At 53.8% G+C, this 19512-nt stretch overlaps 1 protein-coding gene across 1 annotated transcript; it reads right to left on the reverse strand.

Annotated features, from left to right (window-relative positions):
* On the reverse strand, positions 1743 to 19212 carry SLC35F6 (solute carrier family 35 member F6). The gene is made up of 6 exons (XM_005686928.3): positions 19015 to 19212; positions 8953 to 9025; positions 7722 to 7893; positions 7054 to 7266; positions 6264 to 6374; positions 1743 to 4382 (listed from the first exon to the last, which is right to left on the reverse strand). The coding sequence occupies exons 1-6, from the start codon at positions 19089 to 19091 to the stop codon at positions 3913 to 3915; spliced, it is 1116 nt and encodes a 371-aa protein (XP_005686985.2). The 5' UTR covers positions 19092 to 19212; the 3' UTR covers positions 1743 to 3912.

Raw genomic sequence — 19512 nt, forward strand, 5'->3', positions numbered from 1 at the left:
CAGGGGCCTGTGCCACTCTCTGGCCTTGTCTCTTGCGGCTCTCTGTGTTGTACTCATGGCCAGCAAACCAACCTACTCACCTGCAGCTCTTGAATTCATCATCCAGTTCCACACTTAACACCTTTCTGTGCTCTCACCAGCTGTTCCTTGCTCCTAGAATATGACTTTCCTCTCTCCCCTCCCAGCCTGGAAGACACCTGCTCATTCTGAGACACGGGTTCCAAAGGAGCTGACAGCTCTGAGCACTGAGCCGCTCTCCTTGGCCCCACTGCCCGCCCCCCCTGCCCCCCGCAAAGGCCTTTCACTTGGAAACATTGTGCTGGGCTCCAACTCCTTCCTTACACACCTGTCTCTCTGGTTTTCTCTGACGGATCCAGTTCCTGGAGCATGTCAGTTCTCAATGAAAGTTTGAATTATGGGATAGAAATCATATATATATATATAGAGAGAAGACAGATGTAGAAAACAAACTTATGGTTACTAGGGGGCAAAAAGAAGGGAGGGATAAATTGGGAGGTTGGGATTGACATATACACACTACCATATAAAATAGACAACTAATAAGGACCTACTATATAGCACAGTGAACTCTACTCAATACTCTGTAGTGACCTATAAGAAAAGGCCATTACAAAGGCCTTTTATCTGTCTATCTAAACAGGAGTGGATATATGTATAGCTGATTCACTTCGCTATACAGCAAAAACAAAACACTTTTTAAGGTTTTGGTTGCACTGTGCCATGCAGGATCTTAGTGCCCTGACCAGGGATTGAACCCATGCCTCCTGCAGTGGAAACATGGAGTCTTAACCACAGGACCACCAGAGAAGTCCCTAATACAACATTTTACATCAACTATACTCCAATAAAAATTCTTTAAAACATAAAAAAAAATTTTTTTTTGACAGCTCTTACTGAAGAAGGGCGATCTATAAACTTTTATGGCTATTGGAGAAACCCCCTGATGACCTCAGATTTTCAAAGTATGTAGTCAACGTAAGGCCGGGTGGGCTCTTAACCAAGGGAAACATGAAAGAACAAAATCAATCTGCAAGCACATCAGGGAGGTGAACACACTTGTAGGCAGCCAAAGTCTGGAGAGGCAACATCACTTGTCTAAAGCCACAGTCAAAGAGGGGTGGGCTGCGGACACAGGTCTCTGCCTCCCTTTCTGCTTCTTCCCTCCAGCATCACGTGGCCATTCGGTCCAATCCTCCTACTGTCCTCATCAGGGGACTCTGACCGCCTTGAGTGCTGTTTGATTGTTAAGAGACCTTTGGACGAGTGAAGGCAAATGCAACCGCCTGGCACGGTCCTAAGTCTCTTGTGGGCAGCGAGCCCGAGGGCTCCTCCAGGGCCTGGATGGCAGTCCTGGAAGATGCTCCAGCCCCAGGGTTTTCCAGGACCACTATGAATGGGGCAGGACTGGTAAGTTCACAATGCAGATGGCCTGAGTAACACTGTATCTAAACTGGTAAGTTTGTTATCAGTCAATCCTAATTTTGGAACCCAGGGCCCCCTTACCTTGCTCAGAGCAGTAGGCCACAGCTGCAGACGTCCCTCACAACCCTCAAGACTCAGTGGGAGAGTAGGGATCCTACCCTCTCCACCCCCATGACCAGAACGACACAGCACAGCCTCCCACACTCATCCTTTGAAGCCCCCCAGACACCAGGACAGAGAGGACACGCCTCTATTGTCCAGAGGGGTACTTAGGTTCAACGTAAAAATTTCAGGAGGCATCCTGTTTTATCTTATAATCGACATGAGGTTTGCACTCTACTCCGCAAGTGTTACAAAAGATCCCCCCCTCCCCGCCCCCAAGCAAAGCCGATGAGCCAGGGCTCTGCTGGGACCTCAGCCACCCTGGTGGGCAGAGCAGCCTAACAGGACACTCCACTGCAAGCATTTACAGGTACTTTCCATTTATTATCTTAGGTTAATGCCCACAGCCATCCTGTGAGACATAGGCCTCCCCATTTTAGAGATGTGAAGACCTAAAGCAAGGTGCCTGCATGGATGGCAGGCCTGACTATGATTTCCCTCCCCATGCTCTGCTGCCCCTCACTCCACAACCCTTCAATGCTAAAATCCACTTGGTCCATGATTTGTTTTCTTTAGCCAGTCCTGGACTCTTAGCTCAGGCTCCCAGCCCTCCTCCGATGGGAGAATGGGATGGGAAAGGCCTGAGAACCAGCACATCTGTCTTTGCCAGTCCTTGGCTCTGTGCATTCTTGACAAATCTTCCTCTCTGGGCTTCAACTTCTTCATGTGAACAATGGGGGTTGGGGCTGGATGATTTTTCTGGTGCATTAGAGTTTTTCCACTCTGACATTCTAGACATCACCTCCAGAAATGTCCTAACCCTTGTGTTTCTTCCTTCTCACTAAGAAAAAAGTCCGTATTGCCTATTTCCCTTTGTTTTTTAAAAATAAAACCCCTGAAACAACACTGTAAGCCCCCCAAGCAGCTATAGTCCCCACCTCCTCCCTCCTGTGATACACACCATGGCCCAGAGGAGCTCAGGGACCCCTGAGACTCAGAGCTGGGGGTACAGGATTGGTGAGAACCTGCTGGATCCCCACAGCCCGAGGGCTTTGCTGGTCAGAGATTCCTTCCCCATGATCTATTTTAAAGAAGGCATTTGGTGTTTCGTTTTCATGATCGAGCTGCTCAGGGGAGTGAACTGAGGCTCCAGAAACTACCACAGAGTGAGGACCACTGGAAAGAAGGGGTGCTCAGCTCCCTGGGGTCCCTGCTACCAGTTCCCTCTCTTCAGGGGTGGGTTACCTGGAGGACAAGAGCACAGGATGTACCCCCGCCCAAAGATCCCAGAGACACTCGTATTGCAGGTGGGGCCACAGGTTTGGAATCAGGCAACCCGCACTTGGAATACTGGCTCCATGAGGACATCACCTGACCTTCTCCGGGTCATAGTTTTCTCATCCGCACCTGCCTGTGCAGACTGTTATGCACTAATATGCACCTGGGATAGCAGCATCACTCTGAACGGTAGACTCCTGGGAGACCCATCACCCTGGAGGGCTCTCCATGGAGTGGGGGTGCTGGGGGTGGAGCTGAGGCCCAAATGCCCTCGACACCCCAGCCTGCCGCCTGGTCATGTAGCTGCATGGCCAGAGCCCTGGGCAGGAGAGCCCTTTGGCCAAACAAAACTCTGGTACTCAGCTTCCTCAGCTTTAAAATGGAAGCTGAATGAATCAGAGTTTATAAAAACTGTTATCAAGGGCTGCCTGGAAACCCCCCGTAATCTCTCCAAGGTGGGGAGGCCCGGGGGTGTGACCGAGGAGGAGCAGCACCGTGGGCAGGAGGCATTTCCAATAAACGGGCTGTTCCTCCTTCCCCAGGTTGGTCCTACACCATGGACACCTTGTACAGAGCAGGATGCCAAGGCCCAGAAGAACCTGGTACAGGGCTGCGGAGCACACAGCATTTGCAGCAAGACCCCAGCTGAAACTTCAGTCTCCAGAGTTAGGGAATATCTTACAAGTTTTAGAAAACAGAGTGCTTAGTTTTGGTAGAATTTGCTCACTGACCTCTCTTCCTGGGAGAACCACATTTAGCTTATGACTTAAGAGGAAGCCCTAGGGCTGCTTCAATTCTACCCCATGATTTAGTTCTAGTATTCCAGGGGGTTTGGGGGTCTGGGGAAGCCTGGCAGGGGCTGGGCATGGCACTCAGGCCTCAGAGGGGGCTGGGTAACACCTCTCTGCACAGGCTGGTGACAAAGGAAGACCTGGATGTTGTGGCAGTGGCTGCCCTGGGTGGGGGTCAGTGGGGAGGGGGCGGGGTGAGGCCTTGGGGACAAAGCACTTGAGGTTCACCAGCCCATGTGGCCTCAGCCTCAGGGGGAACAAGGAGCATCCGGGTGGCGGCAGAGGCCCTGCAGGAGGCTCAGCTGGCATTGTTGATGGCAGTCCGAGAGCCCCCCAGCAGCCTCTCATGCTCGCCCTCCTCGGCCGGGGCCCGGCCCCTCGACAGGCGGGCCAGCAGTGGGCGGTGCAGCCCATTGTAGAGGGCAGTGCCTGCCAGGAGGATGAGGAAGCCGAGGATCTGCAGCGGGTGGAAAGCCTCCCAGCCCAGCGCCAGGCTCAGCGCCCAGATGACAACGGTGCGCAGGCTGTCCAGCACCATGCGGGTGGTGGCACTCAGCTCCTTGGTGACACTGATGCCCGCGAAGTTGAAGAAGGCGATGCTGCTGATGTTGCCCAGCAGCGCCAGCGCGATGAGTGGCTGTCGGCCCACCTGGCAGAAGGCATCCAGCGCGTCCTCCAGGGTACCGCGAGGGTTTCCGCTGAAGGAGCCGGCGGGGATGTAGTACATGGGTACCAGCAGCAAGGAGAGGATCACGAAGCCAAAGAGGCCTGCGGGAGTGGAGGGAGCACATCAGGTTCTCTGCTGGGGCCCTGGTCCTGCCCTGCCGGGGCTCCGCTGACCTCTGGCCACCCCTGCCAAGCCGCCCCCAAACCAGCTCCTTCCTTTCAGGTCCTGGAGGCATCCTGCTCATTAGAAACTCAAGACTGCCTACTGAACGGGCTCTGGCTGCCCCTTCTCCACTTTTAACCTGTGTTTCCTGACTGGACCAAGAATAGGAAATACACTTTATATTGTGACCAGTGCACAGTCGTGCACACTGCCACAAAACAGCTATCCTTACAACATACAATGCTGACGTTTTTTAAAATTCGGTTCTATTCACTGACAGAAGGATTGGCTGGCTCCAAGCACTACATTGCTCTCCCAAGTGTGGAGAAACACAGCTAATTCAGTGCCATTGGTCTGTGACAAGGAGCTAGACTGGAATGTAAATTAAGGCACTGCTTCACTCAGAAGTAGTTTCCCTGGTGTCTCAGATGGTAAAGAATCCACCTGCAATGCAGGAGACCTGGGTTCAACACCTGGGTGGGGAAGATCCCTTGGAGGAGGAAATGGCTACCCACTCCAGTATTCTTGCCTGGAGAATCCTCATGGACAGAGGATCCTGGAAGGCTACAGTCTGTGAGGTCCCAAAGAGTCTGACACGACTGAGGGACTAACGCTTTCACTTTCACTCTGAAAGTCATGCTTTTTTGAAAAAAAATAAGTGGAAGCGATCAGTGTGCTGGATGACATAGTCGATTTAGGTGGTTCACATCTGTCATAAGCCCTCGGCTCACAGTGCACCAGGCACAACCAGCTCCCTGAGGAGACCAAGGTCACACCTTGATTGCATTGCTCTAATCCACCCTGTTAGTTTTATATTTTTAAAGCACTGATTTTGATTTACTTTCCTGCTCAAAAACCTTTGTTAGTTTTTCCCTGCCTGTCATTTAAGATCGAAATCTGCTTGCCTGATGTTCAAGGTTCTCTACAATGTGGCCCTGATATATTCAATCCCTGGTTATTTCCCCAACATCAAATGTGTACCCCTACCCAAACTATTCCTCACTGGTTTCCAAACTCATGTCCAGCTCCCCACATCTCCTCTGCGTCTGCAGTTCCCTCCTTCCCACTCTTGCCTGCTGAAACCTGCAGCTCGAATGCCACCTGCCCTGGGCCATGACACTCAGATATGCTTGGCAAGTGAACTATCCCTTGAGTAACGGTGGACTGAATGCTCCTTTCTTGGTCAGTTCCAGGAAGTGGTCGGCTTCCCTAAAGTGTGGCTTGCATCTTGCTCATCTTCCTCTCTGTCCTCCTTTAGCTCCGGGCTGAGTGCATGGCACATGTCAGAGTAGCTGAGCGCCGAAGAATTGATGCTTTTGAACTGTGGTGTTGGAGAAGACTCTTGAGAGTCCCTTGGACTACAAGGAGATCCAACCAGTCCATTCTGAAGGAGATCAGCCCTGGGATTTCTTTGGAGGGAATGATGCTGAAGCTGAAACTCCAGTACTTTGGCCACCTCATGCGAAGAGTTGACTCATTGGAAAAGACTCTGATGCTGGGAGGGATTGGAGGCAGGAGGAGAAGGGGACGACAGAGGATGACATGGCTGGATGGCATCAAGGACTCGATGGACGTGAGTCTGAGTGAACTCTGGGAGTTGGTGATGGACAGGGAGGCCTGGCGTGCTGCGATTCATGGGGTCGCAAAGAGTCAGACATGACTGAGTGACTGAACTGAACTGAAGGTGGTGAAGGGAAGGATGGGAGGTGGCAGGCTCACCCCTCCCAGAGGTCCCCAACACCCACCACGCCCTCACCACGTGCCACCCTGCAGGGCTCACCCCACCCAGCGCCCTCCCGCCAGCCCGTGTTCACACGCACCCTCTGTGCCGACCGCCCGCAGTGGGTGCACGTTGTGCTTGTACACGAACTTCTCTTCCAGCACCATCTGGATGGAGACGATGATCTGGGCCATGATGATCAACAGGTCCCCTGTGGGGAAAAGAGGGGCCCAGGGTGAGGCCAGGGCTTGGGGAGACAGCTCCCTCAGGGACGGAACAGCCCTCCACGGCCCCTGACTCTGCAGGGCATCCCTGAGCCTGATCTCCTGGCCCCTGAGGGGTGGGGCAGGCCAACAGGGCAGGCACTGTCACCGCCCCTCTCGGGTGAGGCTCCAGAAGGCCCGGGGGTCTGAGGGCTGCACAACTCGAGTAAGTGGGTCTTTTGAGAAGCAGTGGGGTTTGAAATGGACATTTCTGGCTTAATTCTGCCTCTGAGGGACCAGGGTGGCACTTCACAGTAAAACTGCTGCAGGCCTTCCTTTCTGGGACCGTAAGACTGACAGTGATGCCGAGTACAGTGCAGAGTGCCGGCTGATCACTGGGTAAGTGCTCAGTAAACGTTCATGTGTTTCCTCTCCTGGATTCTGTAGGTTGTGTGGCTGTAAGTAAATGTAGCCCTCTCCCTCTCCCTCTCCGATCTCCCCAATCCTTACCCACCCCTCTCCTGCTGCTTGGCCCTGCTTGCTCCCGTCACCTCGAAAGCAGGTGCAGGTCAACAGTGGGTACCCCACACACCCTCCCCCAAGGCCTGGCAGGCAGCAGAGCCTATCAAATGCTTTTTCCCCTGACTCTGTGCGGGGCAACCCCTGGACGCCTGTCCCCGGCCATACCTGTGATCACTTCGCTGAGCTTGTGCTGGCTGTCGTGCTTGCTCAGGAGGTCGGCCAGGCCCACCACCACCAGCCCGGCAATGGTCGCAAGGATGCCCAGCCACTGGCTCAGCGCCAGCCTCCGTCCCAGGAAGGCCACCGAGAACAGGCCTGTGAAGATGATCACGGCTCCCCGCAGCATCTGGAAGCTGGAGGCACTGGTCATGTTCAGGGCTGGGAGGGAGAGATGTGTGATGTGAGCTCCTGAGGGCCCGGTTGCTCTGTTCACTGAGGTGTCCTCAAGGCTGAAGGCAGGCCTGACACGTGCTAAGTACTCAGTGAATGCTGGTGGTATGTGTGTGTGTAAAGGGGTGTGAGTGTGTGTAAAGGGGGAGCTGAAGGTGAGCTGTGTGTGTGTGTGAAGTGGGTGCTGAAGATGAGTTGATGAGGATGAGACAGAGGATGAGATGGTTGGATGGCATCACTGACGCAATGGACATGAGTTTGAGAAAACTCCAGGACTTGGTGATGGACAGGGAGGTCTGGCATGCTACAGTCCATGCAAAGAGTCGGACACTACTGAACTACTGAACTGAACTGAAGATGAGCTGGGGGTGGGGGAGGCTCTTTCACCAGCATCCCCCTGGGGCCACAGTTTGAGCCCTTGGCAGCCTGGCCTGGCGACTCACCCACATACATGATGCTGGTCCCTGTCATGTCGCAGAGGGCTGGGGGCAGGAAAAGGAGAGGGTTGAAGGGCTGTTGGGGATCTGCGCTGGTGTCTGAGTGCCACGCAGCTCTGCACCGGAGTAGGTAGAAGGCGGCCAGGCAGGAGAACTCTCCCAGGAACATGCCCACTGCCTGCAGGGACGGAACCAGGCCAATTCAGAGCTGGAAGGAGGTTCACCTGCAACTAATTTTTTTTTTTCTTTTGGCCATGCCACACGGTTTTGGGTTTCCCTGGTGGCTCAGATGGTAAAGAATCTGCCTGCAACGCAGGAGACCCAGGTTTGATCCCTGGGTTGGGAAGATCCCTTGGAGAATGGAATGGCTACCCACTCCAGTATTCTTGCCTGGAGAATTCCATGGACAGTCCCTGGGGTGGCAAAAAGTCAGACATGACTAAGCAACTAACAGTTTGCACAGTTTTGGGATCTTAGTTCCCTGACCAGAGATCAAACCCATGCCTTCGGCAGTGAAAACACAGAGTCCTAACAACTGGACCACCAGGGAAGTCCCATAACAAAATTTAAAAAAAAATCATCTTTCTTCAAGTAAGAGTTTACCTATAAACCCAACAGGTAAAACAGATAAACACAGAGCTCCTGTGTGGGAGCTGCCTCCTATGTCTACTCCTTAGCTCCTCAGACACCTCGATGGAAACCCTAAGGCTATAGAGCCTGGCCGAAAACCCACCAGTCTAGGCCACTTCCCGGTCAAGTTCCAGATGGAGAAACTGAGACCCTGAGAGGCTCAAGGATTTATTTAAGGTCACAGAGCAAGTTGCTGGCAGAACTGAGGCTGAAATTTGTCTCACCCCCTTCCTAGTCCAGCAATAAGGTACCTTCCATTGATGATGCCTGCCCTGTCCTAGTGGGTCTGGGCTCCCCATGGCTGGAGAGCAGGTTTTACTAGGGGTTGATTTTTCCAAATGGGTCCTGACTTTGTTGTGGTGAGGGCTGGCCTCACGGTGTCCAGGACATGACCACGCACCAGGACTTGTACAGGCCTCCTACGGGGAACAGGGCCTTTGGCCCCTTCCAGGGACACCCCACACCTTGGCCTGTGTTCTGGGGAAGGACACAGAGAAGTAGGGTGCAAGGGAGGACTCCACTTCTAGGACAGGAAACAGCAAGGCCTCACGGGGGGACCTGCCCTGAGCCCTGGTAGACAGAGCTGGGAGAGAAGAGGCACAGATACCTGGAGGAAGGGATGCTGAAAGCTGTGTTCCTGGCTCCCTCCACAGCCTGGGGCCACGAAGTTGTCCGCCCACCTGCAGCAGACAGAGAGAAGGTTAAACCCTGCAGTGCACGGGTTCTCCCACCTGGTCCCAGGCCTGCAGAGAGCTCACGCCTCCTGATGCCAAGAGGCCAGACTTAGGGGACTTGGCCCAGAGTGGGGTTCCCCCTTGAAGGGGCTAGTCTTCACGGTAAGCAGTCTTCACTTGGGAGTTGGGACAGAAAGTGGGGGCCTGGGTACCTTTAGCTGAAATCTCATGAACTGCTAGCAGAAATTTAGCATTTCTTCAAATTATAAATATACTATTGCAGGACCTACAACTGTCACACGTGGAAATCACAGCTATTCTCATTTTCACATTCAAGTCATTGTAGATACTGTGAGGTATCACTTACACTCATCACTAGCCAAAAATTACAGTAATTAGACCCACTGCTTGGAGAAGGCAATGGCACCCCACTTCAGTGTTCTTGCCTGGAGAATCCCAGGAATGGAGGAGCCTGGTAGGCTGCCATCTGTGGGGTCGCACAGAGTAGAACATGACTGAAGCGACTTAACAGCAGCAGCAGACCCGCTGCTTATAACTTCATGTGTTAAGAAGTGCATGCACATACCTGTTACTATATTACACCCTGGCTTTTTTAATGTCTGGATAATCTTATTTCAATGCAATTAGCTTTTTCTGTAATCCTTGGGGTTTTATTTGCACACTTCAAAACACTACTTTAGGCTTCACCAGACTATCAAAGGACCTGTGCTCAAAAAATGTCGAGTCCCTGGTCTGCAGGTCACATGGGCCCTGGGAACGGCCACCTGACACGGACCGCCCGGTCACCTTCACATAACCTGAAGGGTCTGGCCGGGTTTTCTAGCAGTGGCTTAGAAGCAGGTGGCAAGGACATGGCGCTGTGGAGTGGCCTGCCAGCCAGTGCCCAGCAGATGGGCTGACTCTGGCACGTGGCCCCACCGAGTCCAGAACATGTCATGGCACAGTGCTCTGGGCAGCTGCTACCAACCATTCCGCACTGACCAATGTCTGTCACTGAAGCTTTTGCCCCTGAATTTCACTTTCACTGGGCTATGTTATATCCCTGGGATCGAATCTCTCCTTCATCTGAAAGCCCTTCATATATTTGGAGATGTTTCCACCTTCTGATCTTCCTGGTGGCTCAGACGGTAAAGTGTCTGAATGCAATGTGGGAGACCCGGGTTCGATCCCTGGGTTGGGAAGATCCCCTGGAGAAGGAAATGGCAATCCATTCCAGCACTCTTGCCTGGAAAATCCCATGGACGGAGAAGCCTGATAGGCTATAGTCCTTGGGGTCACAAAGAGTTGGACACGACTAAGGAACTTCACTTTCACTTTCCACCTTTTGAATCTTCTGGTTAAGCAGCCCCAGCCCTTGGTAACCTTTCCTTCCCTGGCTGCTAACTTCTGGAAGTGCTCCAGTGGGCCCAAGCCCAGACCCAAGGCATATGATCTGGCCTGGATGGAGCTGGGCAACAGGGAGGCCCCTCCCACTTGTTGGACATCCTGGTTAGTTGACCTGGCTTAGACTATATCTGCCATATCACACTGCTGACTGAGGTCAACACAGACCTAGGGCTACTTTCTGTAGGCCATTGACCTGCCTATGCTTCCCCCACCCCCAACCATAGCACCCCATGCATAGGCAGTGGCTATCTTTAAAGTATAAGGCTTAAGTGTGTGTGTGTGTGTGTGTGTGTGTGTTAAGTCACTTCAATTGTGTCTGACTCTGCAACCCTATGGGCCATAGGGTCACCAGGCTCCTCTGTCCATGGGATTCTCCAGGCAAGAATACTGGAGTGGACTGCCACTTCCTACATGAGGGGATCTTCCTGACCTAGGGATCTAACCCACGTCTCTTGCATCTCCTGTGCTGGCAGGCAGGTTCTTTACCACTAGCGCCACCTGGGACTTCTGAAATGTCTTTCCTAACAACATCTGTCAAGAGCAGCTACACCATGATCCCGACCTGTCTTGCATCTCCTCTCTGCACAAGCCTCAGCTCCCAGAGGGCAGGGAAGCCTTCTGCCTCCTGTGCCCGGAGCAGAGGCCACTCCACTTGCAGGTCTGGGTTTGACAAAGATCCTGAACCAGGGAGACCCGGGTTCGGTTCCTGGGTTGCGGAGATCCCCTAGAGAAGGAAATGGCAACCCACTCCTGTATTCTTGTCTGGAGAATCCCCATGGACAAGAGGAACCTGGCGGGCTATAGTCCATGGGGTCGTAAAGAGTCGGACACGGCTGAGCGAGGAACACACACAAGGCAGGGCTTCTCTGGGAGCTCTTTCCCACAGCCTGGGGCAAGGGCATGATGCCCAGATGCAGGCAGCAGGCAGGGCGGGCTGAGCGGTGATGGTAGCACGAAGCGGGAGGGAGAGACCACATCTACAAAGAAATCTGAACACATCCTAGGGCGAGTGAACAACACCGGGCTATGGCAGACTTGTCGCAAGGTGAGAGACCCCATCCACTCCCAAAGATGTGAGGAGGGACGTCAGGAACAGTGCTTGCTTGGGAACAGTGGAGGCCAAAGGGGAGCTGATGGGCCCTTAAGGAGAAGTGCTGATGTGCCTGGTTGGGAATGCAGAGGAAATCTGGGTTGGGGGATCAGGATGTAACCAGACCCAGTACCAAAGGGGCAAAGAAAGCCCCCACTTAGGACAGAAACTGCCTGTTCTCCAAGGGGTCTCATTTCTGCCTGATCTGCAGTAGATTCTGACTCGGGGATCCCTCCCCAAGCAGGACAGGACCCGGAACGTGGGCCAGTCACCACCTGCATGGCCTACCCAGGTAGCCCACTCTCCAGCCAGACTCATTGTCACAGACAGAGCCCTGGCGGAGGGCCTGGGTGAGGCAGCTGAGCGAAACAGAGAGAAGCAGGGAAGAGGTCAAGCTTTACCAAGGGCACAGAGACAATGGCCCTGGAGCGAGTGAGCAGGTCAGAGAGAGAGTTCCCAGGGGTCCTCCAGGAGGAACAGGGGAGGTCTTGCCAAGTTCATGGTCAACCAGAAGCCTAGGACAAGGGCTGGTATGAAAGCCCCTTCTCCCTCCTGGGGCCACACCCAGAGCACAGACTGGCAGGCTCAAGAAGACCCCGATCTGGCGGTGGGGCCACCTCCTGGAACTCCCGCTGGGCTACTGCCTGCGCACCTGACAGTCACAATTCACATCTGTGTGACTTTCTGGTCCCACAGTCACTGTCACTAGAGAGGATGTGAGCTCACCATCCAGTAACTTCCACAGCTTTCTTTGCTCCTAGAATCTTATTATACACAAGTTTAAACTGTTTGGGTTGCATGAATGGACTTCTAGACGCCACTAGACAAATAGCCAGGTGGTGACTACAGTCCAAATGCACAGTGCTAATTTGCCACCTGGTCTGAGTCGCCCCCTGCTGGTGGGACCAGCCAGGCCTGCCCTTCCCTAGGGATGGGCACCTCGAGGAGCACTGGAAGGCTGGTGTTAAGCCTCCTCCCCTCCCCTGGTGCTGTCTCCTTTCTCCAAGGGTTGGGTCTGAAGATCATGGCATCTGGTCCCATCACTTCATGGGAATAGATGGGGAAACAGTAGAAACAGAGTCAGACTTTATTTTTTGGGGCTCCAAAATCACTGCAGATGATTGCAGCCATGAAATTAAAAGACGCTTACTCCTTGGAAGAAAAGTTATGACCAACCTAGATAGTATACTCAAAAGCAGAGACATTACTTTGCCGACTAAGGTCCATCTAGTCAAGGCTATGGTTTTTCCTGTGGTCATGTATGGATGTGAGAGTTGGACTGTGAAGAAGGCTGAGCGCCGAAGAATTGATGCTTTTGAACTGTAGTGTTGGAGAAGACTCTTGAGAGTCCCTTGGACTGCAAGGAGATCCAACCAGTCCATTCTGAAGGACATCAACCCTGGGATTTCTTTGGAAGGAATGATGCTAAAGCTGAAGCTCCAGACTCTGGCCACCTCATGCGAAGAGTTGACTCATTGGAAAAGACTCTGATGCTGGGAGGGATTGGGGGCAGGAGGGGGACGACAGAGGATGAGATGGCTGGATGGTATCAAGGACTCGATGGACGGGAGTCTGAGTGAACTCCGGGAGATGGTGATGGACAGGGAGGTCTGGCGTGCTGCGATTCATGGGGTCGCAGAGAGTCGGACACGACTGAGCGACTGAACTGAACTGAACAGGCTGGACTGGGCAGGTTCCCAGCAGGGGAAATGGAATCTTTTTGTATCTGAGGGACTGGGGCAGGTTTACAGCCCTAGGGATTAGGTGTCAGGACACGCTGCCCCACCCAGCTTCTTGGGGCCAGGGAGGAGTTCAGGCCTGCAGTCACTGGGAAGGAATCAGGCTTCCCAACTTGGCCCTGGGAAAGGTTTGGCTCACTGCAGTCACAGAAGCCCTCAGGTAGCACAGAACAACGGCCAAAACCAGCCCTAGCTCATCTGGGGGTGACATCAGTGACTCTCCAATGGGATAGCACTTGTCTCCTTGAAAAACACTTCCCTAACGTGTATTTATAAATGCACAGTTCACTGTGTACTGACTTTGTACCAGACCTGTACTTCTCCTTGAACTGGCTGAGCACTTCACGTGGGCTGTGTGGTTTAAGTCTCATAACAAGGACCCTCATTTTAGAGACGGGGACTTTAGGCCTTGGGCGGGAGAGAGCCATTTCAGCCTCATACAGTTAATGGGTGGATCTAGGCCCAAACCCACCTGCTTGAACTTATTTTCAGAAAGGGTAGCAGGATATATGGAAAGGTCAGACTTCAGATTTTTGAATGTTACAGGTTGGATGAATTATAGATTTCTCACCTATAAAATGGGGATAATGATGCCAACACTGATGAACTCACAAAAGTAATAAATAAGACATAAAAGACCTGGCAGATGGCAGGGAGTCAATAAAACTTCTTTTCTGTCTCTTCTCCCTCTTTCTCCTCTGCTGTTGTAATGCCAAAGAAAAATGAAGCTTAACAGTTCTATGAAGATCTACAGGACCTTTTGGAACTAACACCAAAAAAAAAAAAAAAGATGTCTTTGTCATCACAGGGGACTAGAATACAGAAGGAGGAAGTCAGGAGTTATCTGGAGTAACAGGCAAGTTTGGCCTTGGAATACAAAATGAAGCAGGACAAAGGCTAAGAGTTTTGCCAAAAGAATGCACTGGTCATAGCAAACACCCTCTTCCAACAATATAAGACAACTCTACACATAGACATCACTATATGATTAATACTGAAATCAGATTGATTATATTCTTTGTAGCCGAAGATGGAGAAGCTCTATACTGTCAGCAAAAACAAGACAGGGAGCTGACGGTGGCTCAGATCACGAACTCCTGCTTGCAAAATTTTCCTCTGGGCCGGGTGGGTGTGGCCCCAGCTCCGCTCCACCTGAAGGCTTCCAGGGAGTGTCCCTCCTCTGTGACCCATCCTGCAGGACAGCTGGAGGGCCACAGAGAGCCGAAAGAGGACAAACTCGGCCATCATCCCGAGAAGCTCCTAGTTTCACAGATGAGAAACCCAGGGGCCAGAGAGGGCTTGGGCACACAGGGAAGTTCTAGTGCCCATGAGCCTCCACCCTCTGCTCTGTGCTCTTTCCTCAACAACGAGCACCTTCTTCCTCCTAATCTTTCCCACTTCCCTGGCTGAGGTGGGGCAAAAGTCAGCGCTGCAGGTGGGCCCTCCACTCTCTGGACACTCTTTTCTGGGGATAGCCACGGTCCCTAGGGCAGGAGGCCTGTGGGGACCCAGGAGGCTCAGGCTGAGGCCACATGAGGAAGTGCCTCCCACTGGCAGAAGCGGGTTTTCTTGAGTTCCCTGGGCCTCAGAGGGCTGTGAGGTGGGCTCGCCTACCTGGGGGATGAGTCATGCTGGCGTGGCTTGGCCCAGTCGAAACTCCAAGCTCAGCATTCCCAGAGGTGTGTGTGTGTGTGTGTGTGTGTGTGTGTGTGTGTGTGTGTGTCTGCGTGGGGCTGGGGGTTGCGGTCAGAGGCTGAGGAAGTGGCTGGTGTGGCTTCCTCGGATCCATCAGTTGTGTGTCCCCTTCCCGCAGAATCCACGCCATTTCTGCTCACACCCTGGTGAGTCAGCCTCTTTCTCCTGCTCCGGACCTTAAGAGCCCCAGGGCTTCTCCACCCTCTGGGATGTCACAGCAGGTGGCTCACGTGGTAAGAAATGATGACAGCCCTTCCTTCTCTTAAGGATAAGAAGACTCTCCTCAGGAGCTCTTACAGCATGTGTAAGAGGTGGGGCAGGGATTCTGTACCCATTTTATAGATGAAACCGAAGTTTGGAGAGGCCCAGTGACTCATCTAATCCCACAGCTGCCAAACCACATGCTCTCTCCTCTCCTACACTGCCCTCCCCACTGCAGGCTTTCTCCAGATTTCAGGCTTTCTACAGCCGGCATTAACCCCTTGGAAGCAATTATCCTGTGCTGCTCACAGGGCTGGGGGGGTGGGGCAGCTGCCAAGGCGAGAAAGTCAGAGCGCAAACAGAAAGGAGATTGATAGCCCTTCCCCAACTGAGGCCCATGATCCCAGGCCCCCTGCTCCCTTCCTACAGGGTCCCAGGACCCAGCGGGTCTGGTGGCTGGAGAACAGGGCCCCATGGGCCCTTCATGGGTGGGGGGGGGTGGTGGGCTTCACGGCCTGCAGAAGTTTAGGAAGGGAGCTGAGCCTTCCTGAGTGAGCATCTACTTGACCCTGGCTCTTTACGTGCAGAACCCCAGGTGGATTCAGGAGGATGCGGTTCCAAAAGGCGCACTGGTTCAGGCAGACAGCTCCACACAGTGCCAGGGGAGGCCGAAATGTCTGTTCTCTAGGAGGCGCACCAGCAGAAGGGCTGGTAGTGGGGGGAAGTAGCCACAGAAAGGAGAAGGGAGGGGACCTCTGCCCACACCCAAGGGCCTGCCTGATCCATGACTTTCCCTTCTGCACGCAGGTGACCCCCAGCCCAGCCCAGGCAGGCTGACTCCTTGCAGGGCACCCAACCCTCCCGAGTGGGCAGTGACCTCCTCCAGCCGACAGCTGACCTATGGTCGCAGTAGAGCAGCAGCCTACTTCCTCATCCGCTGTCTTCAGTCCTCCCAAGAAGCCGAGGAGGGAAACACCATGCTCACTCGACAGCCCAGACACTGCAAAAGGCTACTAGAGACTCTAAATCTGAACCCTGAGTGAGCGCTGGGACAGAGGCTTCAGATGCTTGCCACCCGGCCCCAGAGCAAAGGCACTCCAATGGCAGGGAGGGGAGATGCCCCTGATAGGGTTACAGCGTCCATAGGCACATGCTTGTCTGTTTTTGTCCAGGGAGGTGTAAGAGGAAGCCCCAAGGAAGAGGAAGTTTGAGGGACTGGACCAAAATGCTGAGACCTAGGTTCTAGACACCAACCAGCTGAATCACATACACAAAAACTTTTCTTGGGAACTTGACTGTAAATTGTGGGGATTAGAATGGATAACTTCTATGTTTCTAACAACTCTAAATGTCCCTGAGAATGACTAGAGAAGTCCCCAGCTTCATTCATATTGGAGGTTAAGAGTATGGATTCTAGAACCAGACTACCTAGGCTCAAATACAAACTCTGCCACTTCATAGCTCAGTTGAACTTGGGCAAGCAAGTTCCTCTTTCCAGAATCTCACTTTCCTTATCCAAGGCCAAGATATGTATCTACCTCATAGGGTGATTACGAGAATTCATTAACTTATGAAAGGTGGCTGGGGCAGGACCTGGTACATGCTATTCTCTGTCTGGGTACTAGCTAGTTAGCACTTACTTGCTGTGGTCACATTTCCATCTGTCTGTCCCTGCTGGAAACTGGAGGTCAGAGTGTGATTTCAAATTGATAACCCCATCAGGATGTACACCACTGCTTTCCCATGTTCTTTCTCTGAGAGCATTCTTCTCATAGTCTGGCCTCAGAACGCTGCTGAGGGTCCAATACCAGGGCCTGTCACAGGTAGGGAGGCTCCTGAAAAGCCCCACATCAGGTCACAGGCAAAGGCTGGGTCCCTACCTGGAAGCCTCTTTCTGGCCTCTCAGGTAGCCTCCAGGGGCAAAGCCTCCTGGGGCTGAGGATCCTCTGGTTTCTCACCAGACTGGTTTGGACCTCTTTAAGGAAGGAGCTGAGTCAGCACAGGTAACCTCAGTAGTAACTCAGCTCTCCTTGGGGACAGTGGCCACGGCCGATCACAGCCACCCCGTAAGCACCAGACTGAGGGCTTGGCTTGTGGGACTGATGGACAGTGACTTGTTCTGCGGCCTTCAGATCCCAACAGAGATGGAAGACCTCAGGTGGAGTTTCCTCTACAGCTAAGCGCTCTGCAAGAGGAGCACCCTTCAGGAGGCCTCAGGGCCCAGGAGCCCAGCACAAGACACAGACATGGCTGGCCAGAGCCCAGTGGGAGAGACAGGTGGGGCCCACCCAGAGGTCCACTTTCCTGTGGAGAAGGGAGGACACTGTGCTTGTCAAGCATGTGCACATCTCATCCACTGCAGATCCTAAGCATCTCAAAGGCCAGGACCTTCTCTTGGTCACTTCTGTCTTCTTCCCTGAGTCTAGGCAGTGGCTCCCATACTGTGAATACTTTATACATGTCTGAAGAATTGAACAGAAGACCTCTCTCCCAGACCTCTCTTCTGGGGCATTTCTCACATCACTGACGGAGTGTGCTGGGGAAAAACACTCTAGAAAATGAGTAAGATACAACCATCCCCACCATCCCGCGGGCCTGGGGCACAGCCCTCAGGGTGACTGGGGTGACTCCCCTTTGCTTCGAGCCTGGCAAGACCCAGGTGGAAGTGAGGTCTGACTGGGAGAGGGTCACTGTCTACTGTCCTCCACATGCACCTTGGAACTGGCTCAGAGAAAGGCTGGGCTCTGGGTACTGGGGCTCTTGGTGGGCAGAGAGGCAGGAAGGCCCGGTGCCAAGCTAGGGACAGAGAAAGAGCCAAAGGGCCATCAAGAGAAGGGGCTGCCTCTCAGGGCCTCCTGCTTGTTACAAATAGGAGACTGTGCTCGGTCCCTCAGCCTCATGACAGCCCCAGGTCATCAACCCACAACCTTCTGAGGACTGTCCTTATGGGCCCATGAGCACCACGCCCTCTGACATCAGAGCAGAACCACTGCCCACCCCACCCCCAACTCCACCGCCCGCCACCCTGTCTGGGTTAACGACACTCCTGTTCTCCCAGGCAGAAGCCCAGGAGTGACTATTTGATCCTGTGGGTCAGGCCTTGTGGTTTCACTTTGCTCCTGGTCTCTCCCACCTGGCCCTTCCCTTCCCACCTCACCTCCACCTCCAAGGTCCCCTCATCTGTTCTGCAGCAGCCCTGCAGTGGTTTTCCCTCCAGCAAATTACTTTTCACCTTGACCACCAGGTTCACTGAATCACTTTCTCAAAAGCCTCTCTTTGATTGTGGGATAAAATCTAGCCTGGGCATTTGAAGCGAGTTACAATCCCCTTAGATCTTGCCGCTCCTGCCTCGAGGTTCCACCACAGCAGAAATTCCACCCAAGCTTCAAGGTCCAGTTGAAACCAGTTCTCCAGGAGGGGCCCATGGAACACCCCCTACTCTGCCATGGCAGCCCTCCATGCTCACGGGTCACTCGGCTAACGTGGCATCTATAGTAGCCCTCCCTGGCCCACAGCTCCTGGGAGGGCCGCGCCCCTCATGCCACCTTGGAAGGGGCAGCAGAGAAGAATGCCCTCCTATTAAAGATGTTGAGTTGGAAAGTGACTGGTTGGGATTAAAGCGGGGGCTCGGATCTCCAGCCAGGACACTGCTTGCTCCTCCTCGCATTCCCTGGTGCCTTGCACCTCTTGGGTGGTCCATGAACTGCGTGAACCGACCAGAGAAACTGAGCTGGCTGGTGAGGCCAGGAAATGACAGCCGCGAAGGGGGAGGGTGCAGGAGGACGGCGGGGGTCGCCAGCGCCCCTGCGGGCGGCTGCAGACCCTACCGAGCCCCAACCCCTCCCGGCCAGGCCCGGACTCACTTTGCCGAGAGCGTGTTGATGGAGCCGGTGACGAGCATGAGCCCGGCCAGGAACAGCTGGTACTTGGTCCAGGCCATGGCGGCGGATGCGGGGAGCGCGATACTAGACGGACCCCCTGCAATCTCCGCGCTCGCTCGAGATGGTAGCTCGCTACCCGGTCACCCGGGGATCTCGGGCGCGAGCGCTTCCGGGCCGGGAGTCACGTGACTCAAAAAGGCCCCGCCCCGCGCCGGCTAGCTCCGCCCCCAGGGAGGGCTCCGGGCCCAGGCGTCTACGCCCGTGATCTCGGTGCGGGTGCTCTCCCGGACCGGGATTTGCTAGCGCTGGTCCCCACAGAGTGACTGGCAAGTCACGGCCCCAGGTGCAAAAGAGGCCCCTCTGCAAAAGAGGCTGATGGGACAATGCAATGACATTGCATCCGTGGATGTTAGAGCGCGCTGTAAACCCTTTAGAAAAATGGAGCTGAACAATGTCAGAGGCAAACCACAAAGTAGAAAC

Source organism: Capra hircus, chromosome 11, assembly GCF_001704415.2.
Source record: "Capra hircus breed San Clemente chromosome 11, ASM170441v1, whole genome shotgun sequence".
NCBI lineage: Eukaryota > Metazoa > Chordata > Mammalia > Artiodactyla > Bovidae > Capra > Capra hircus.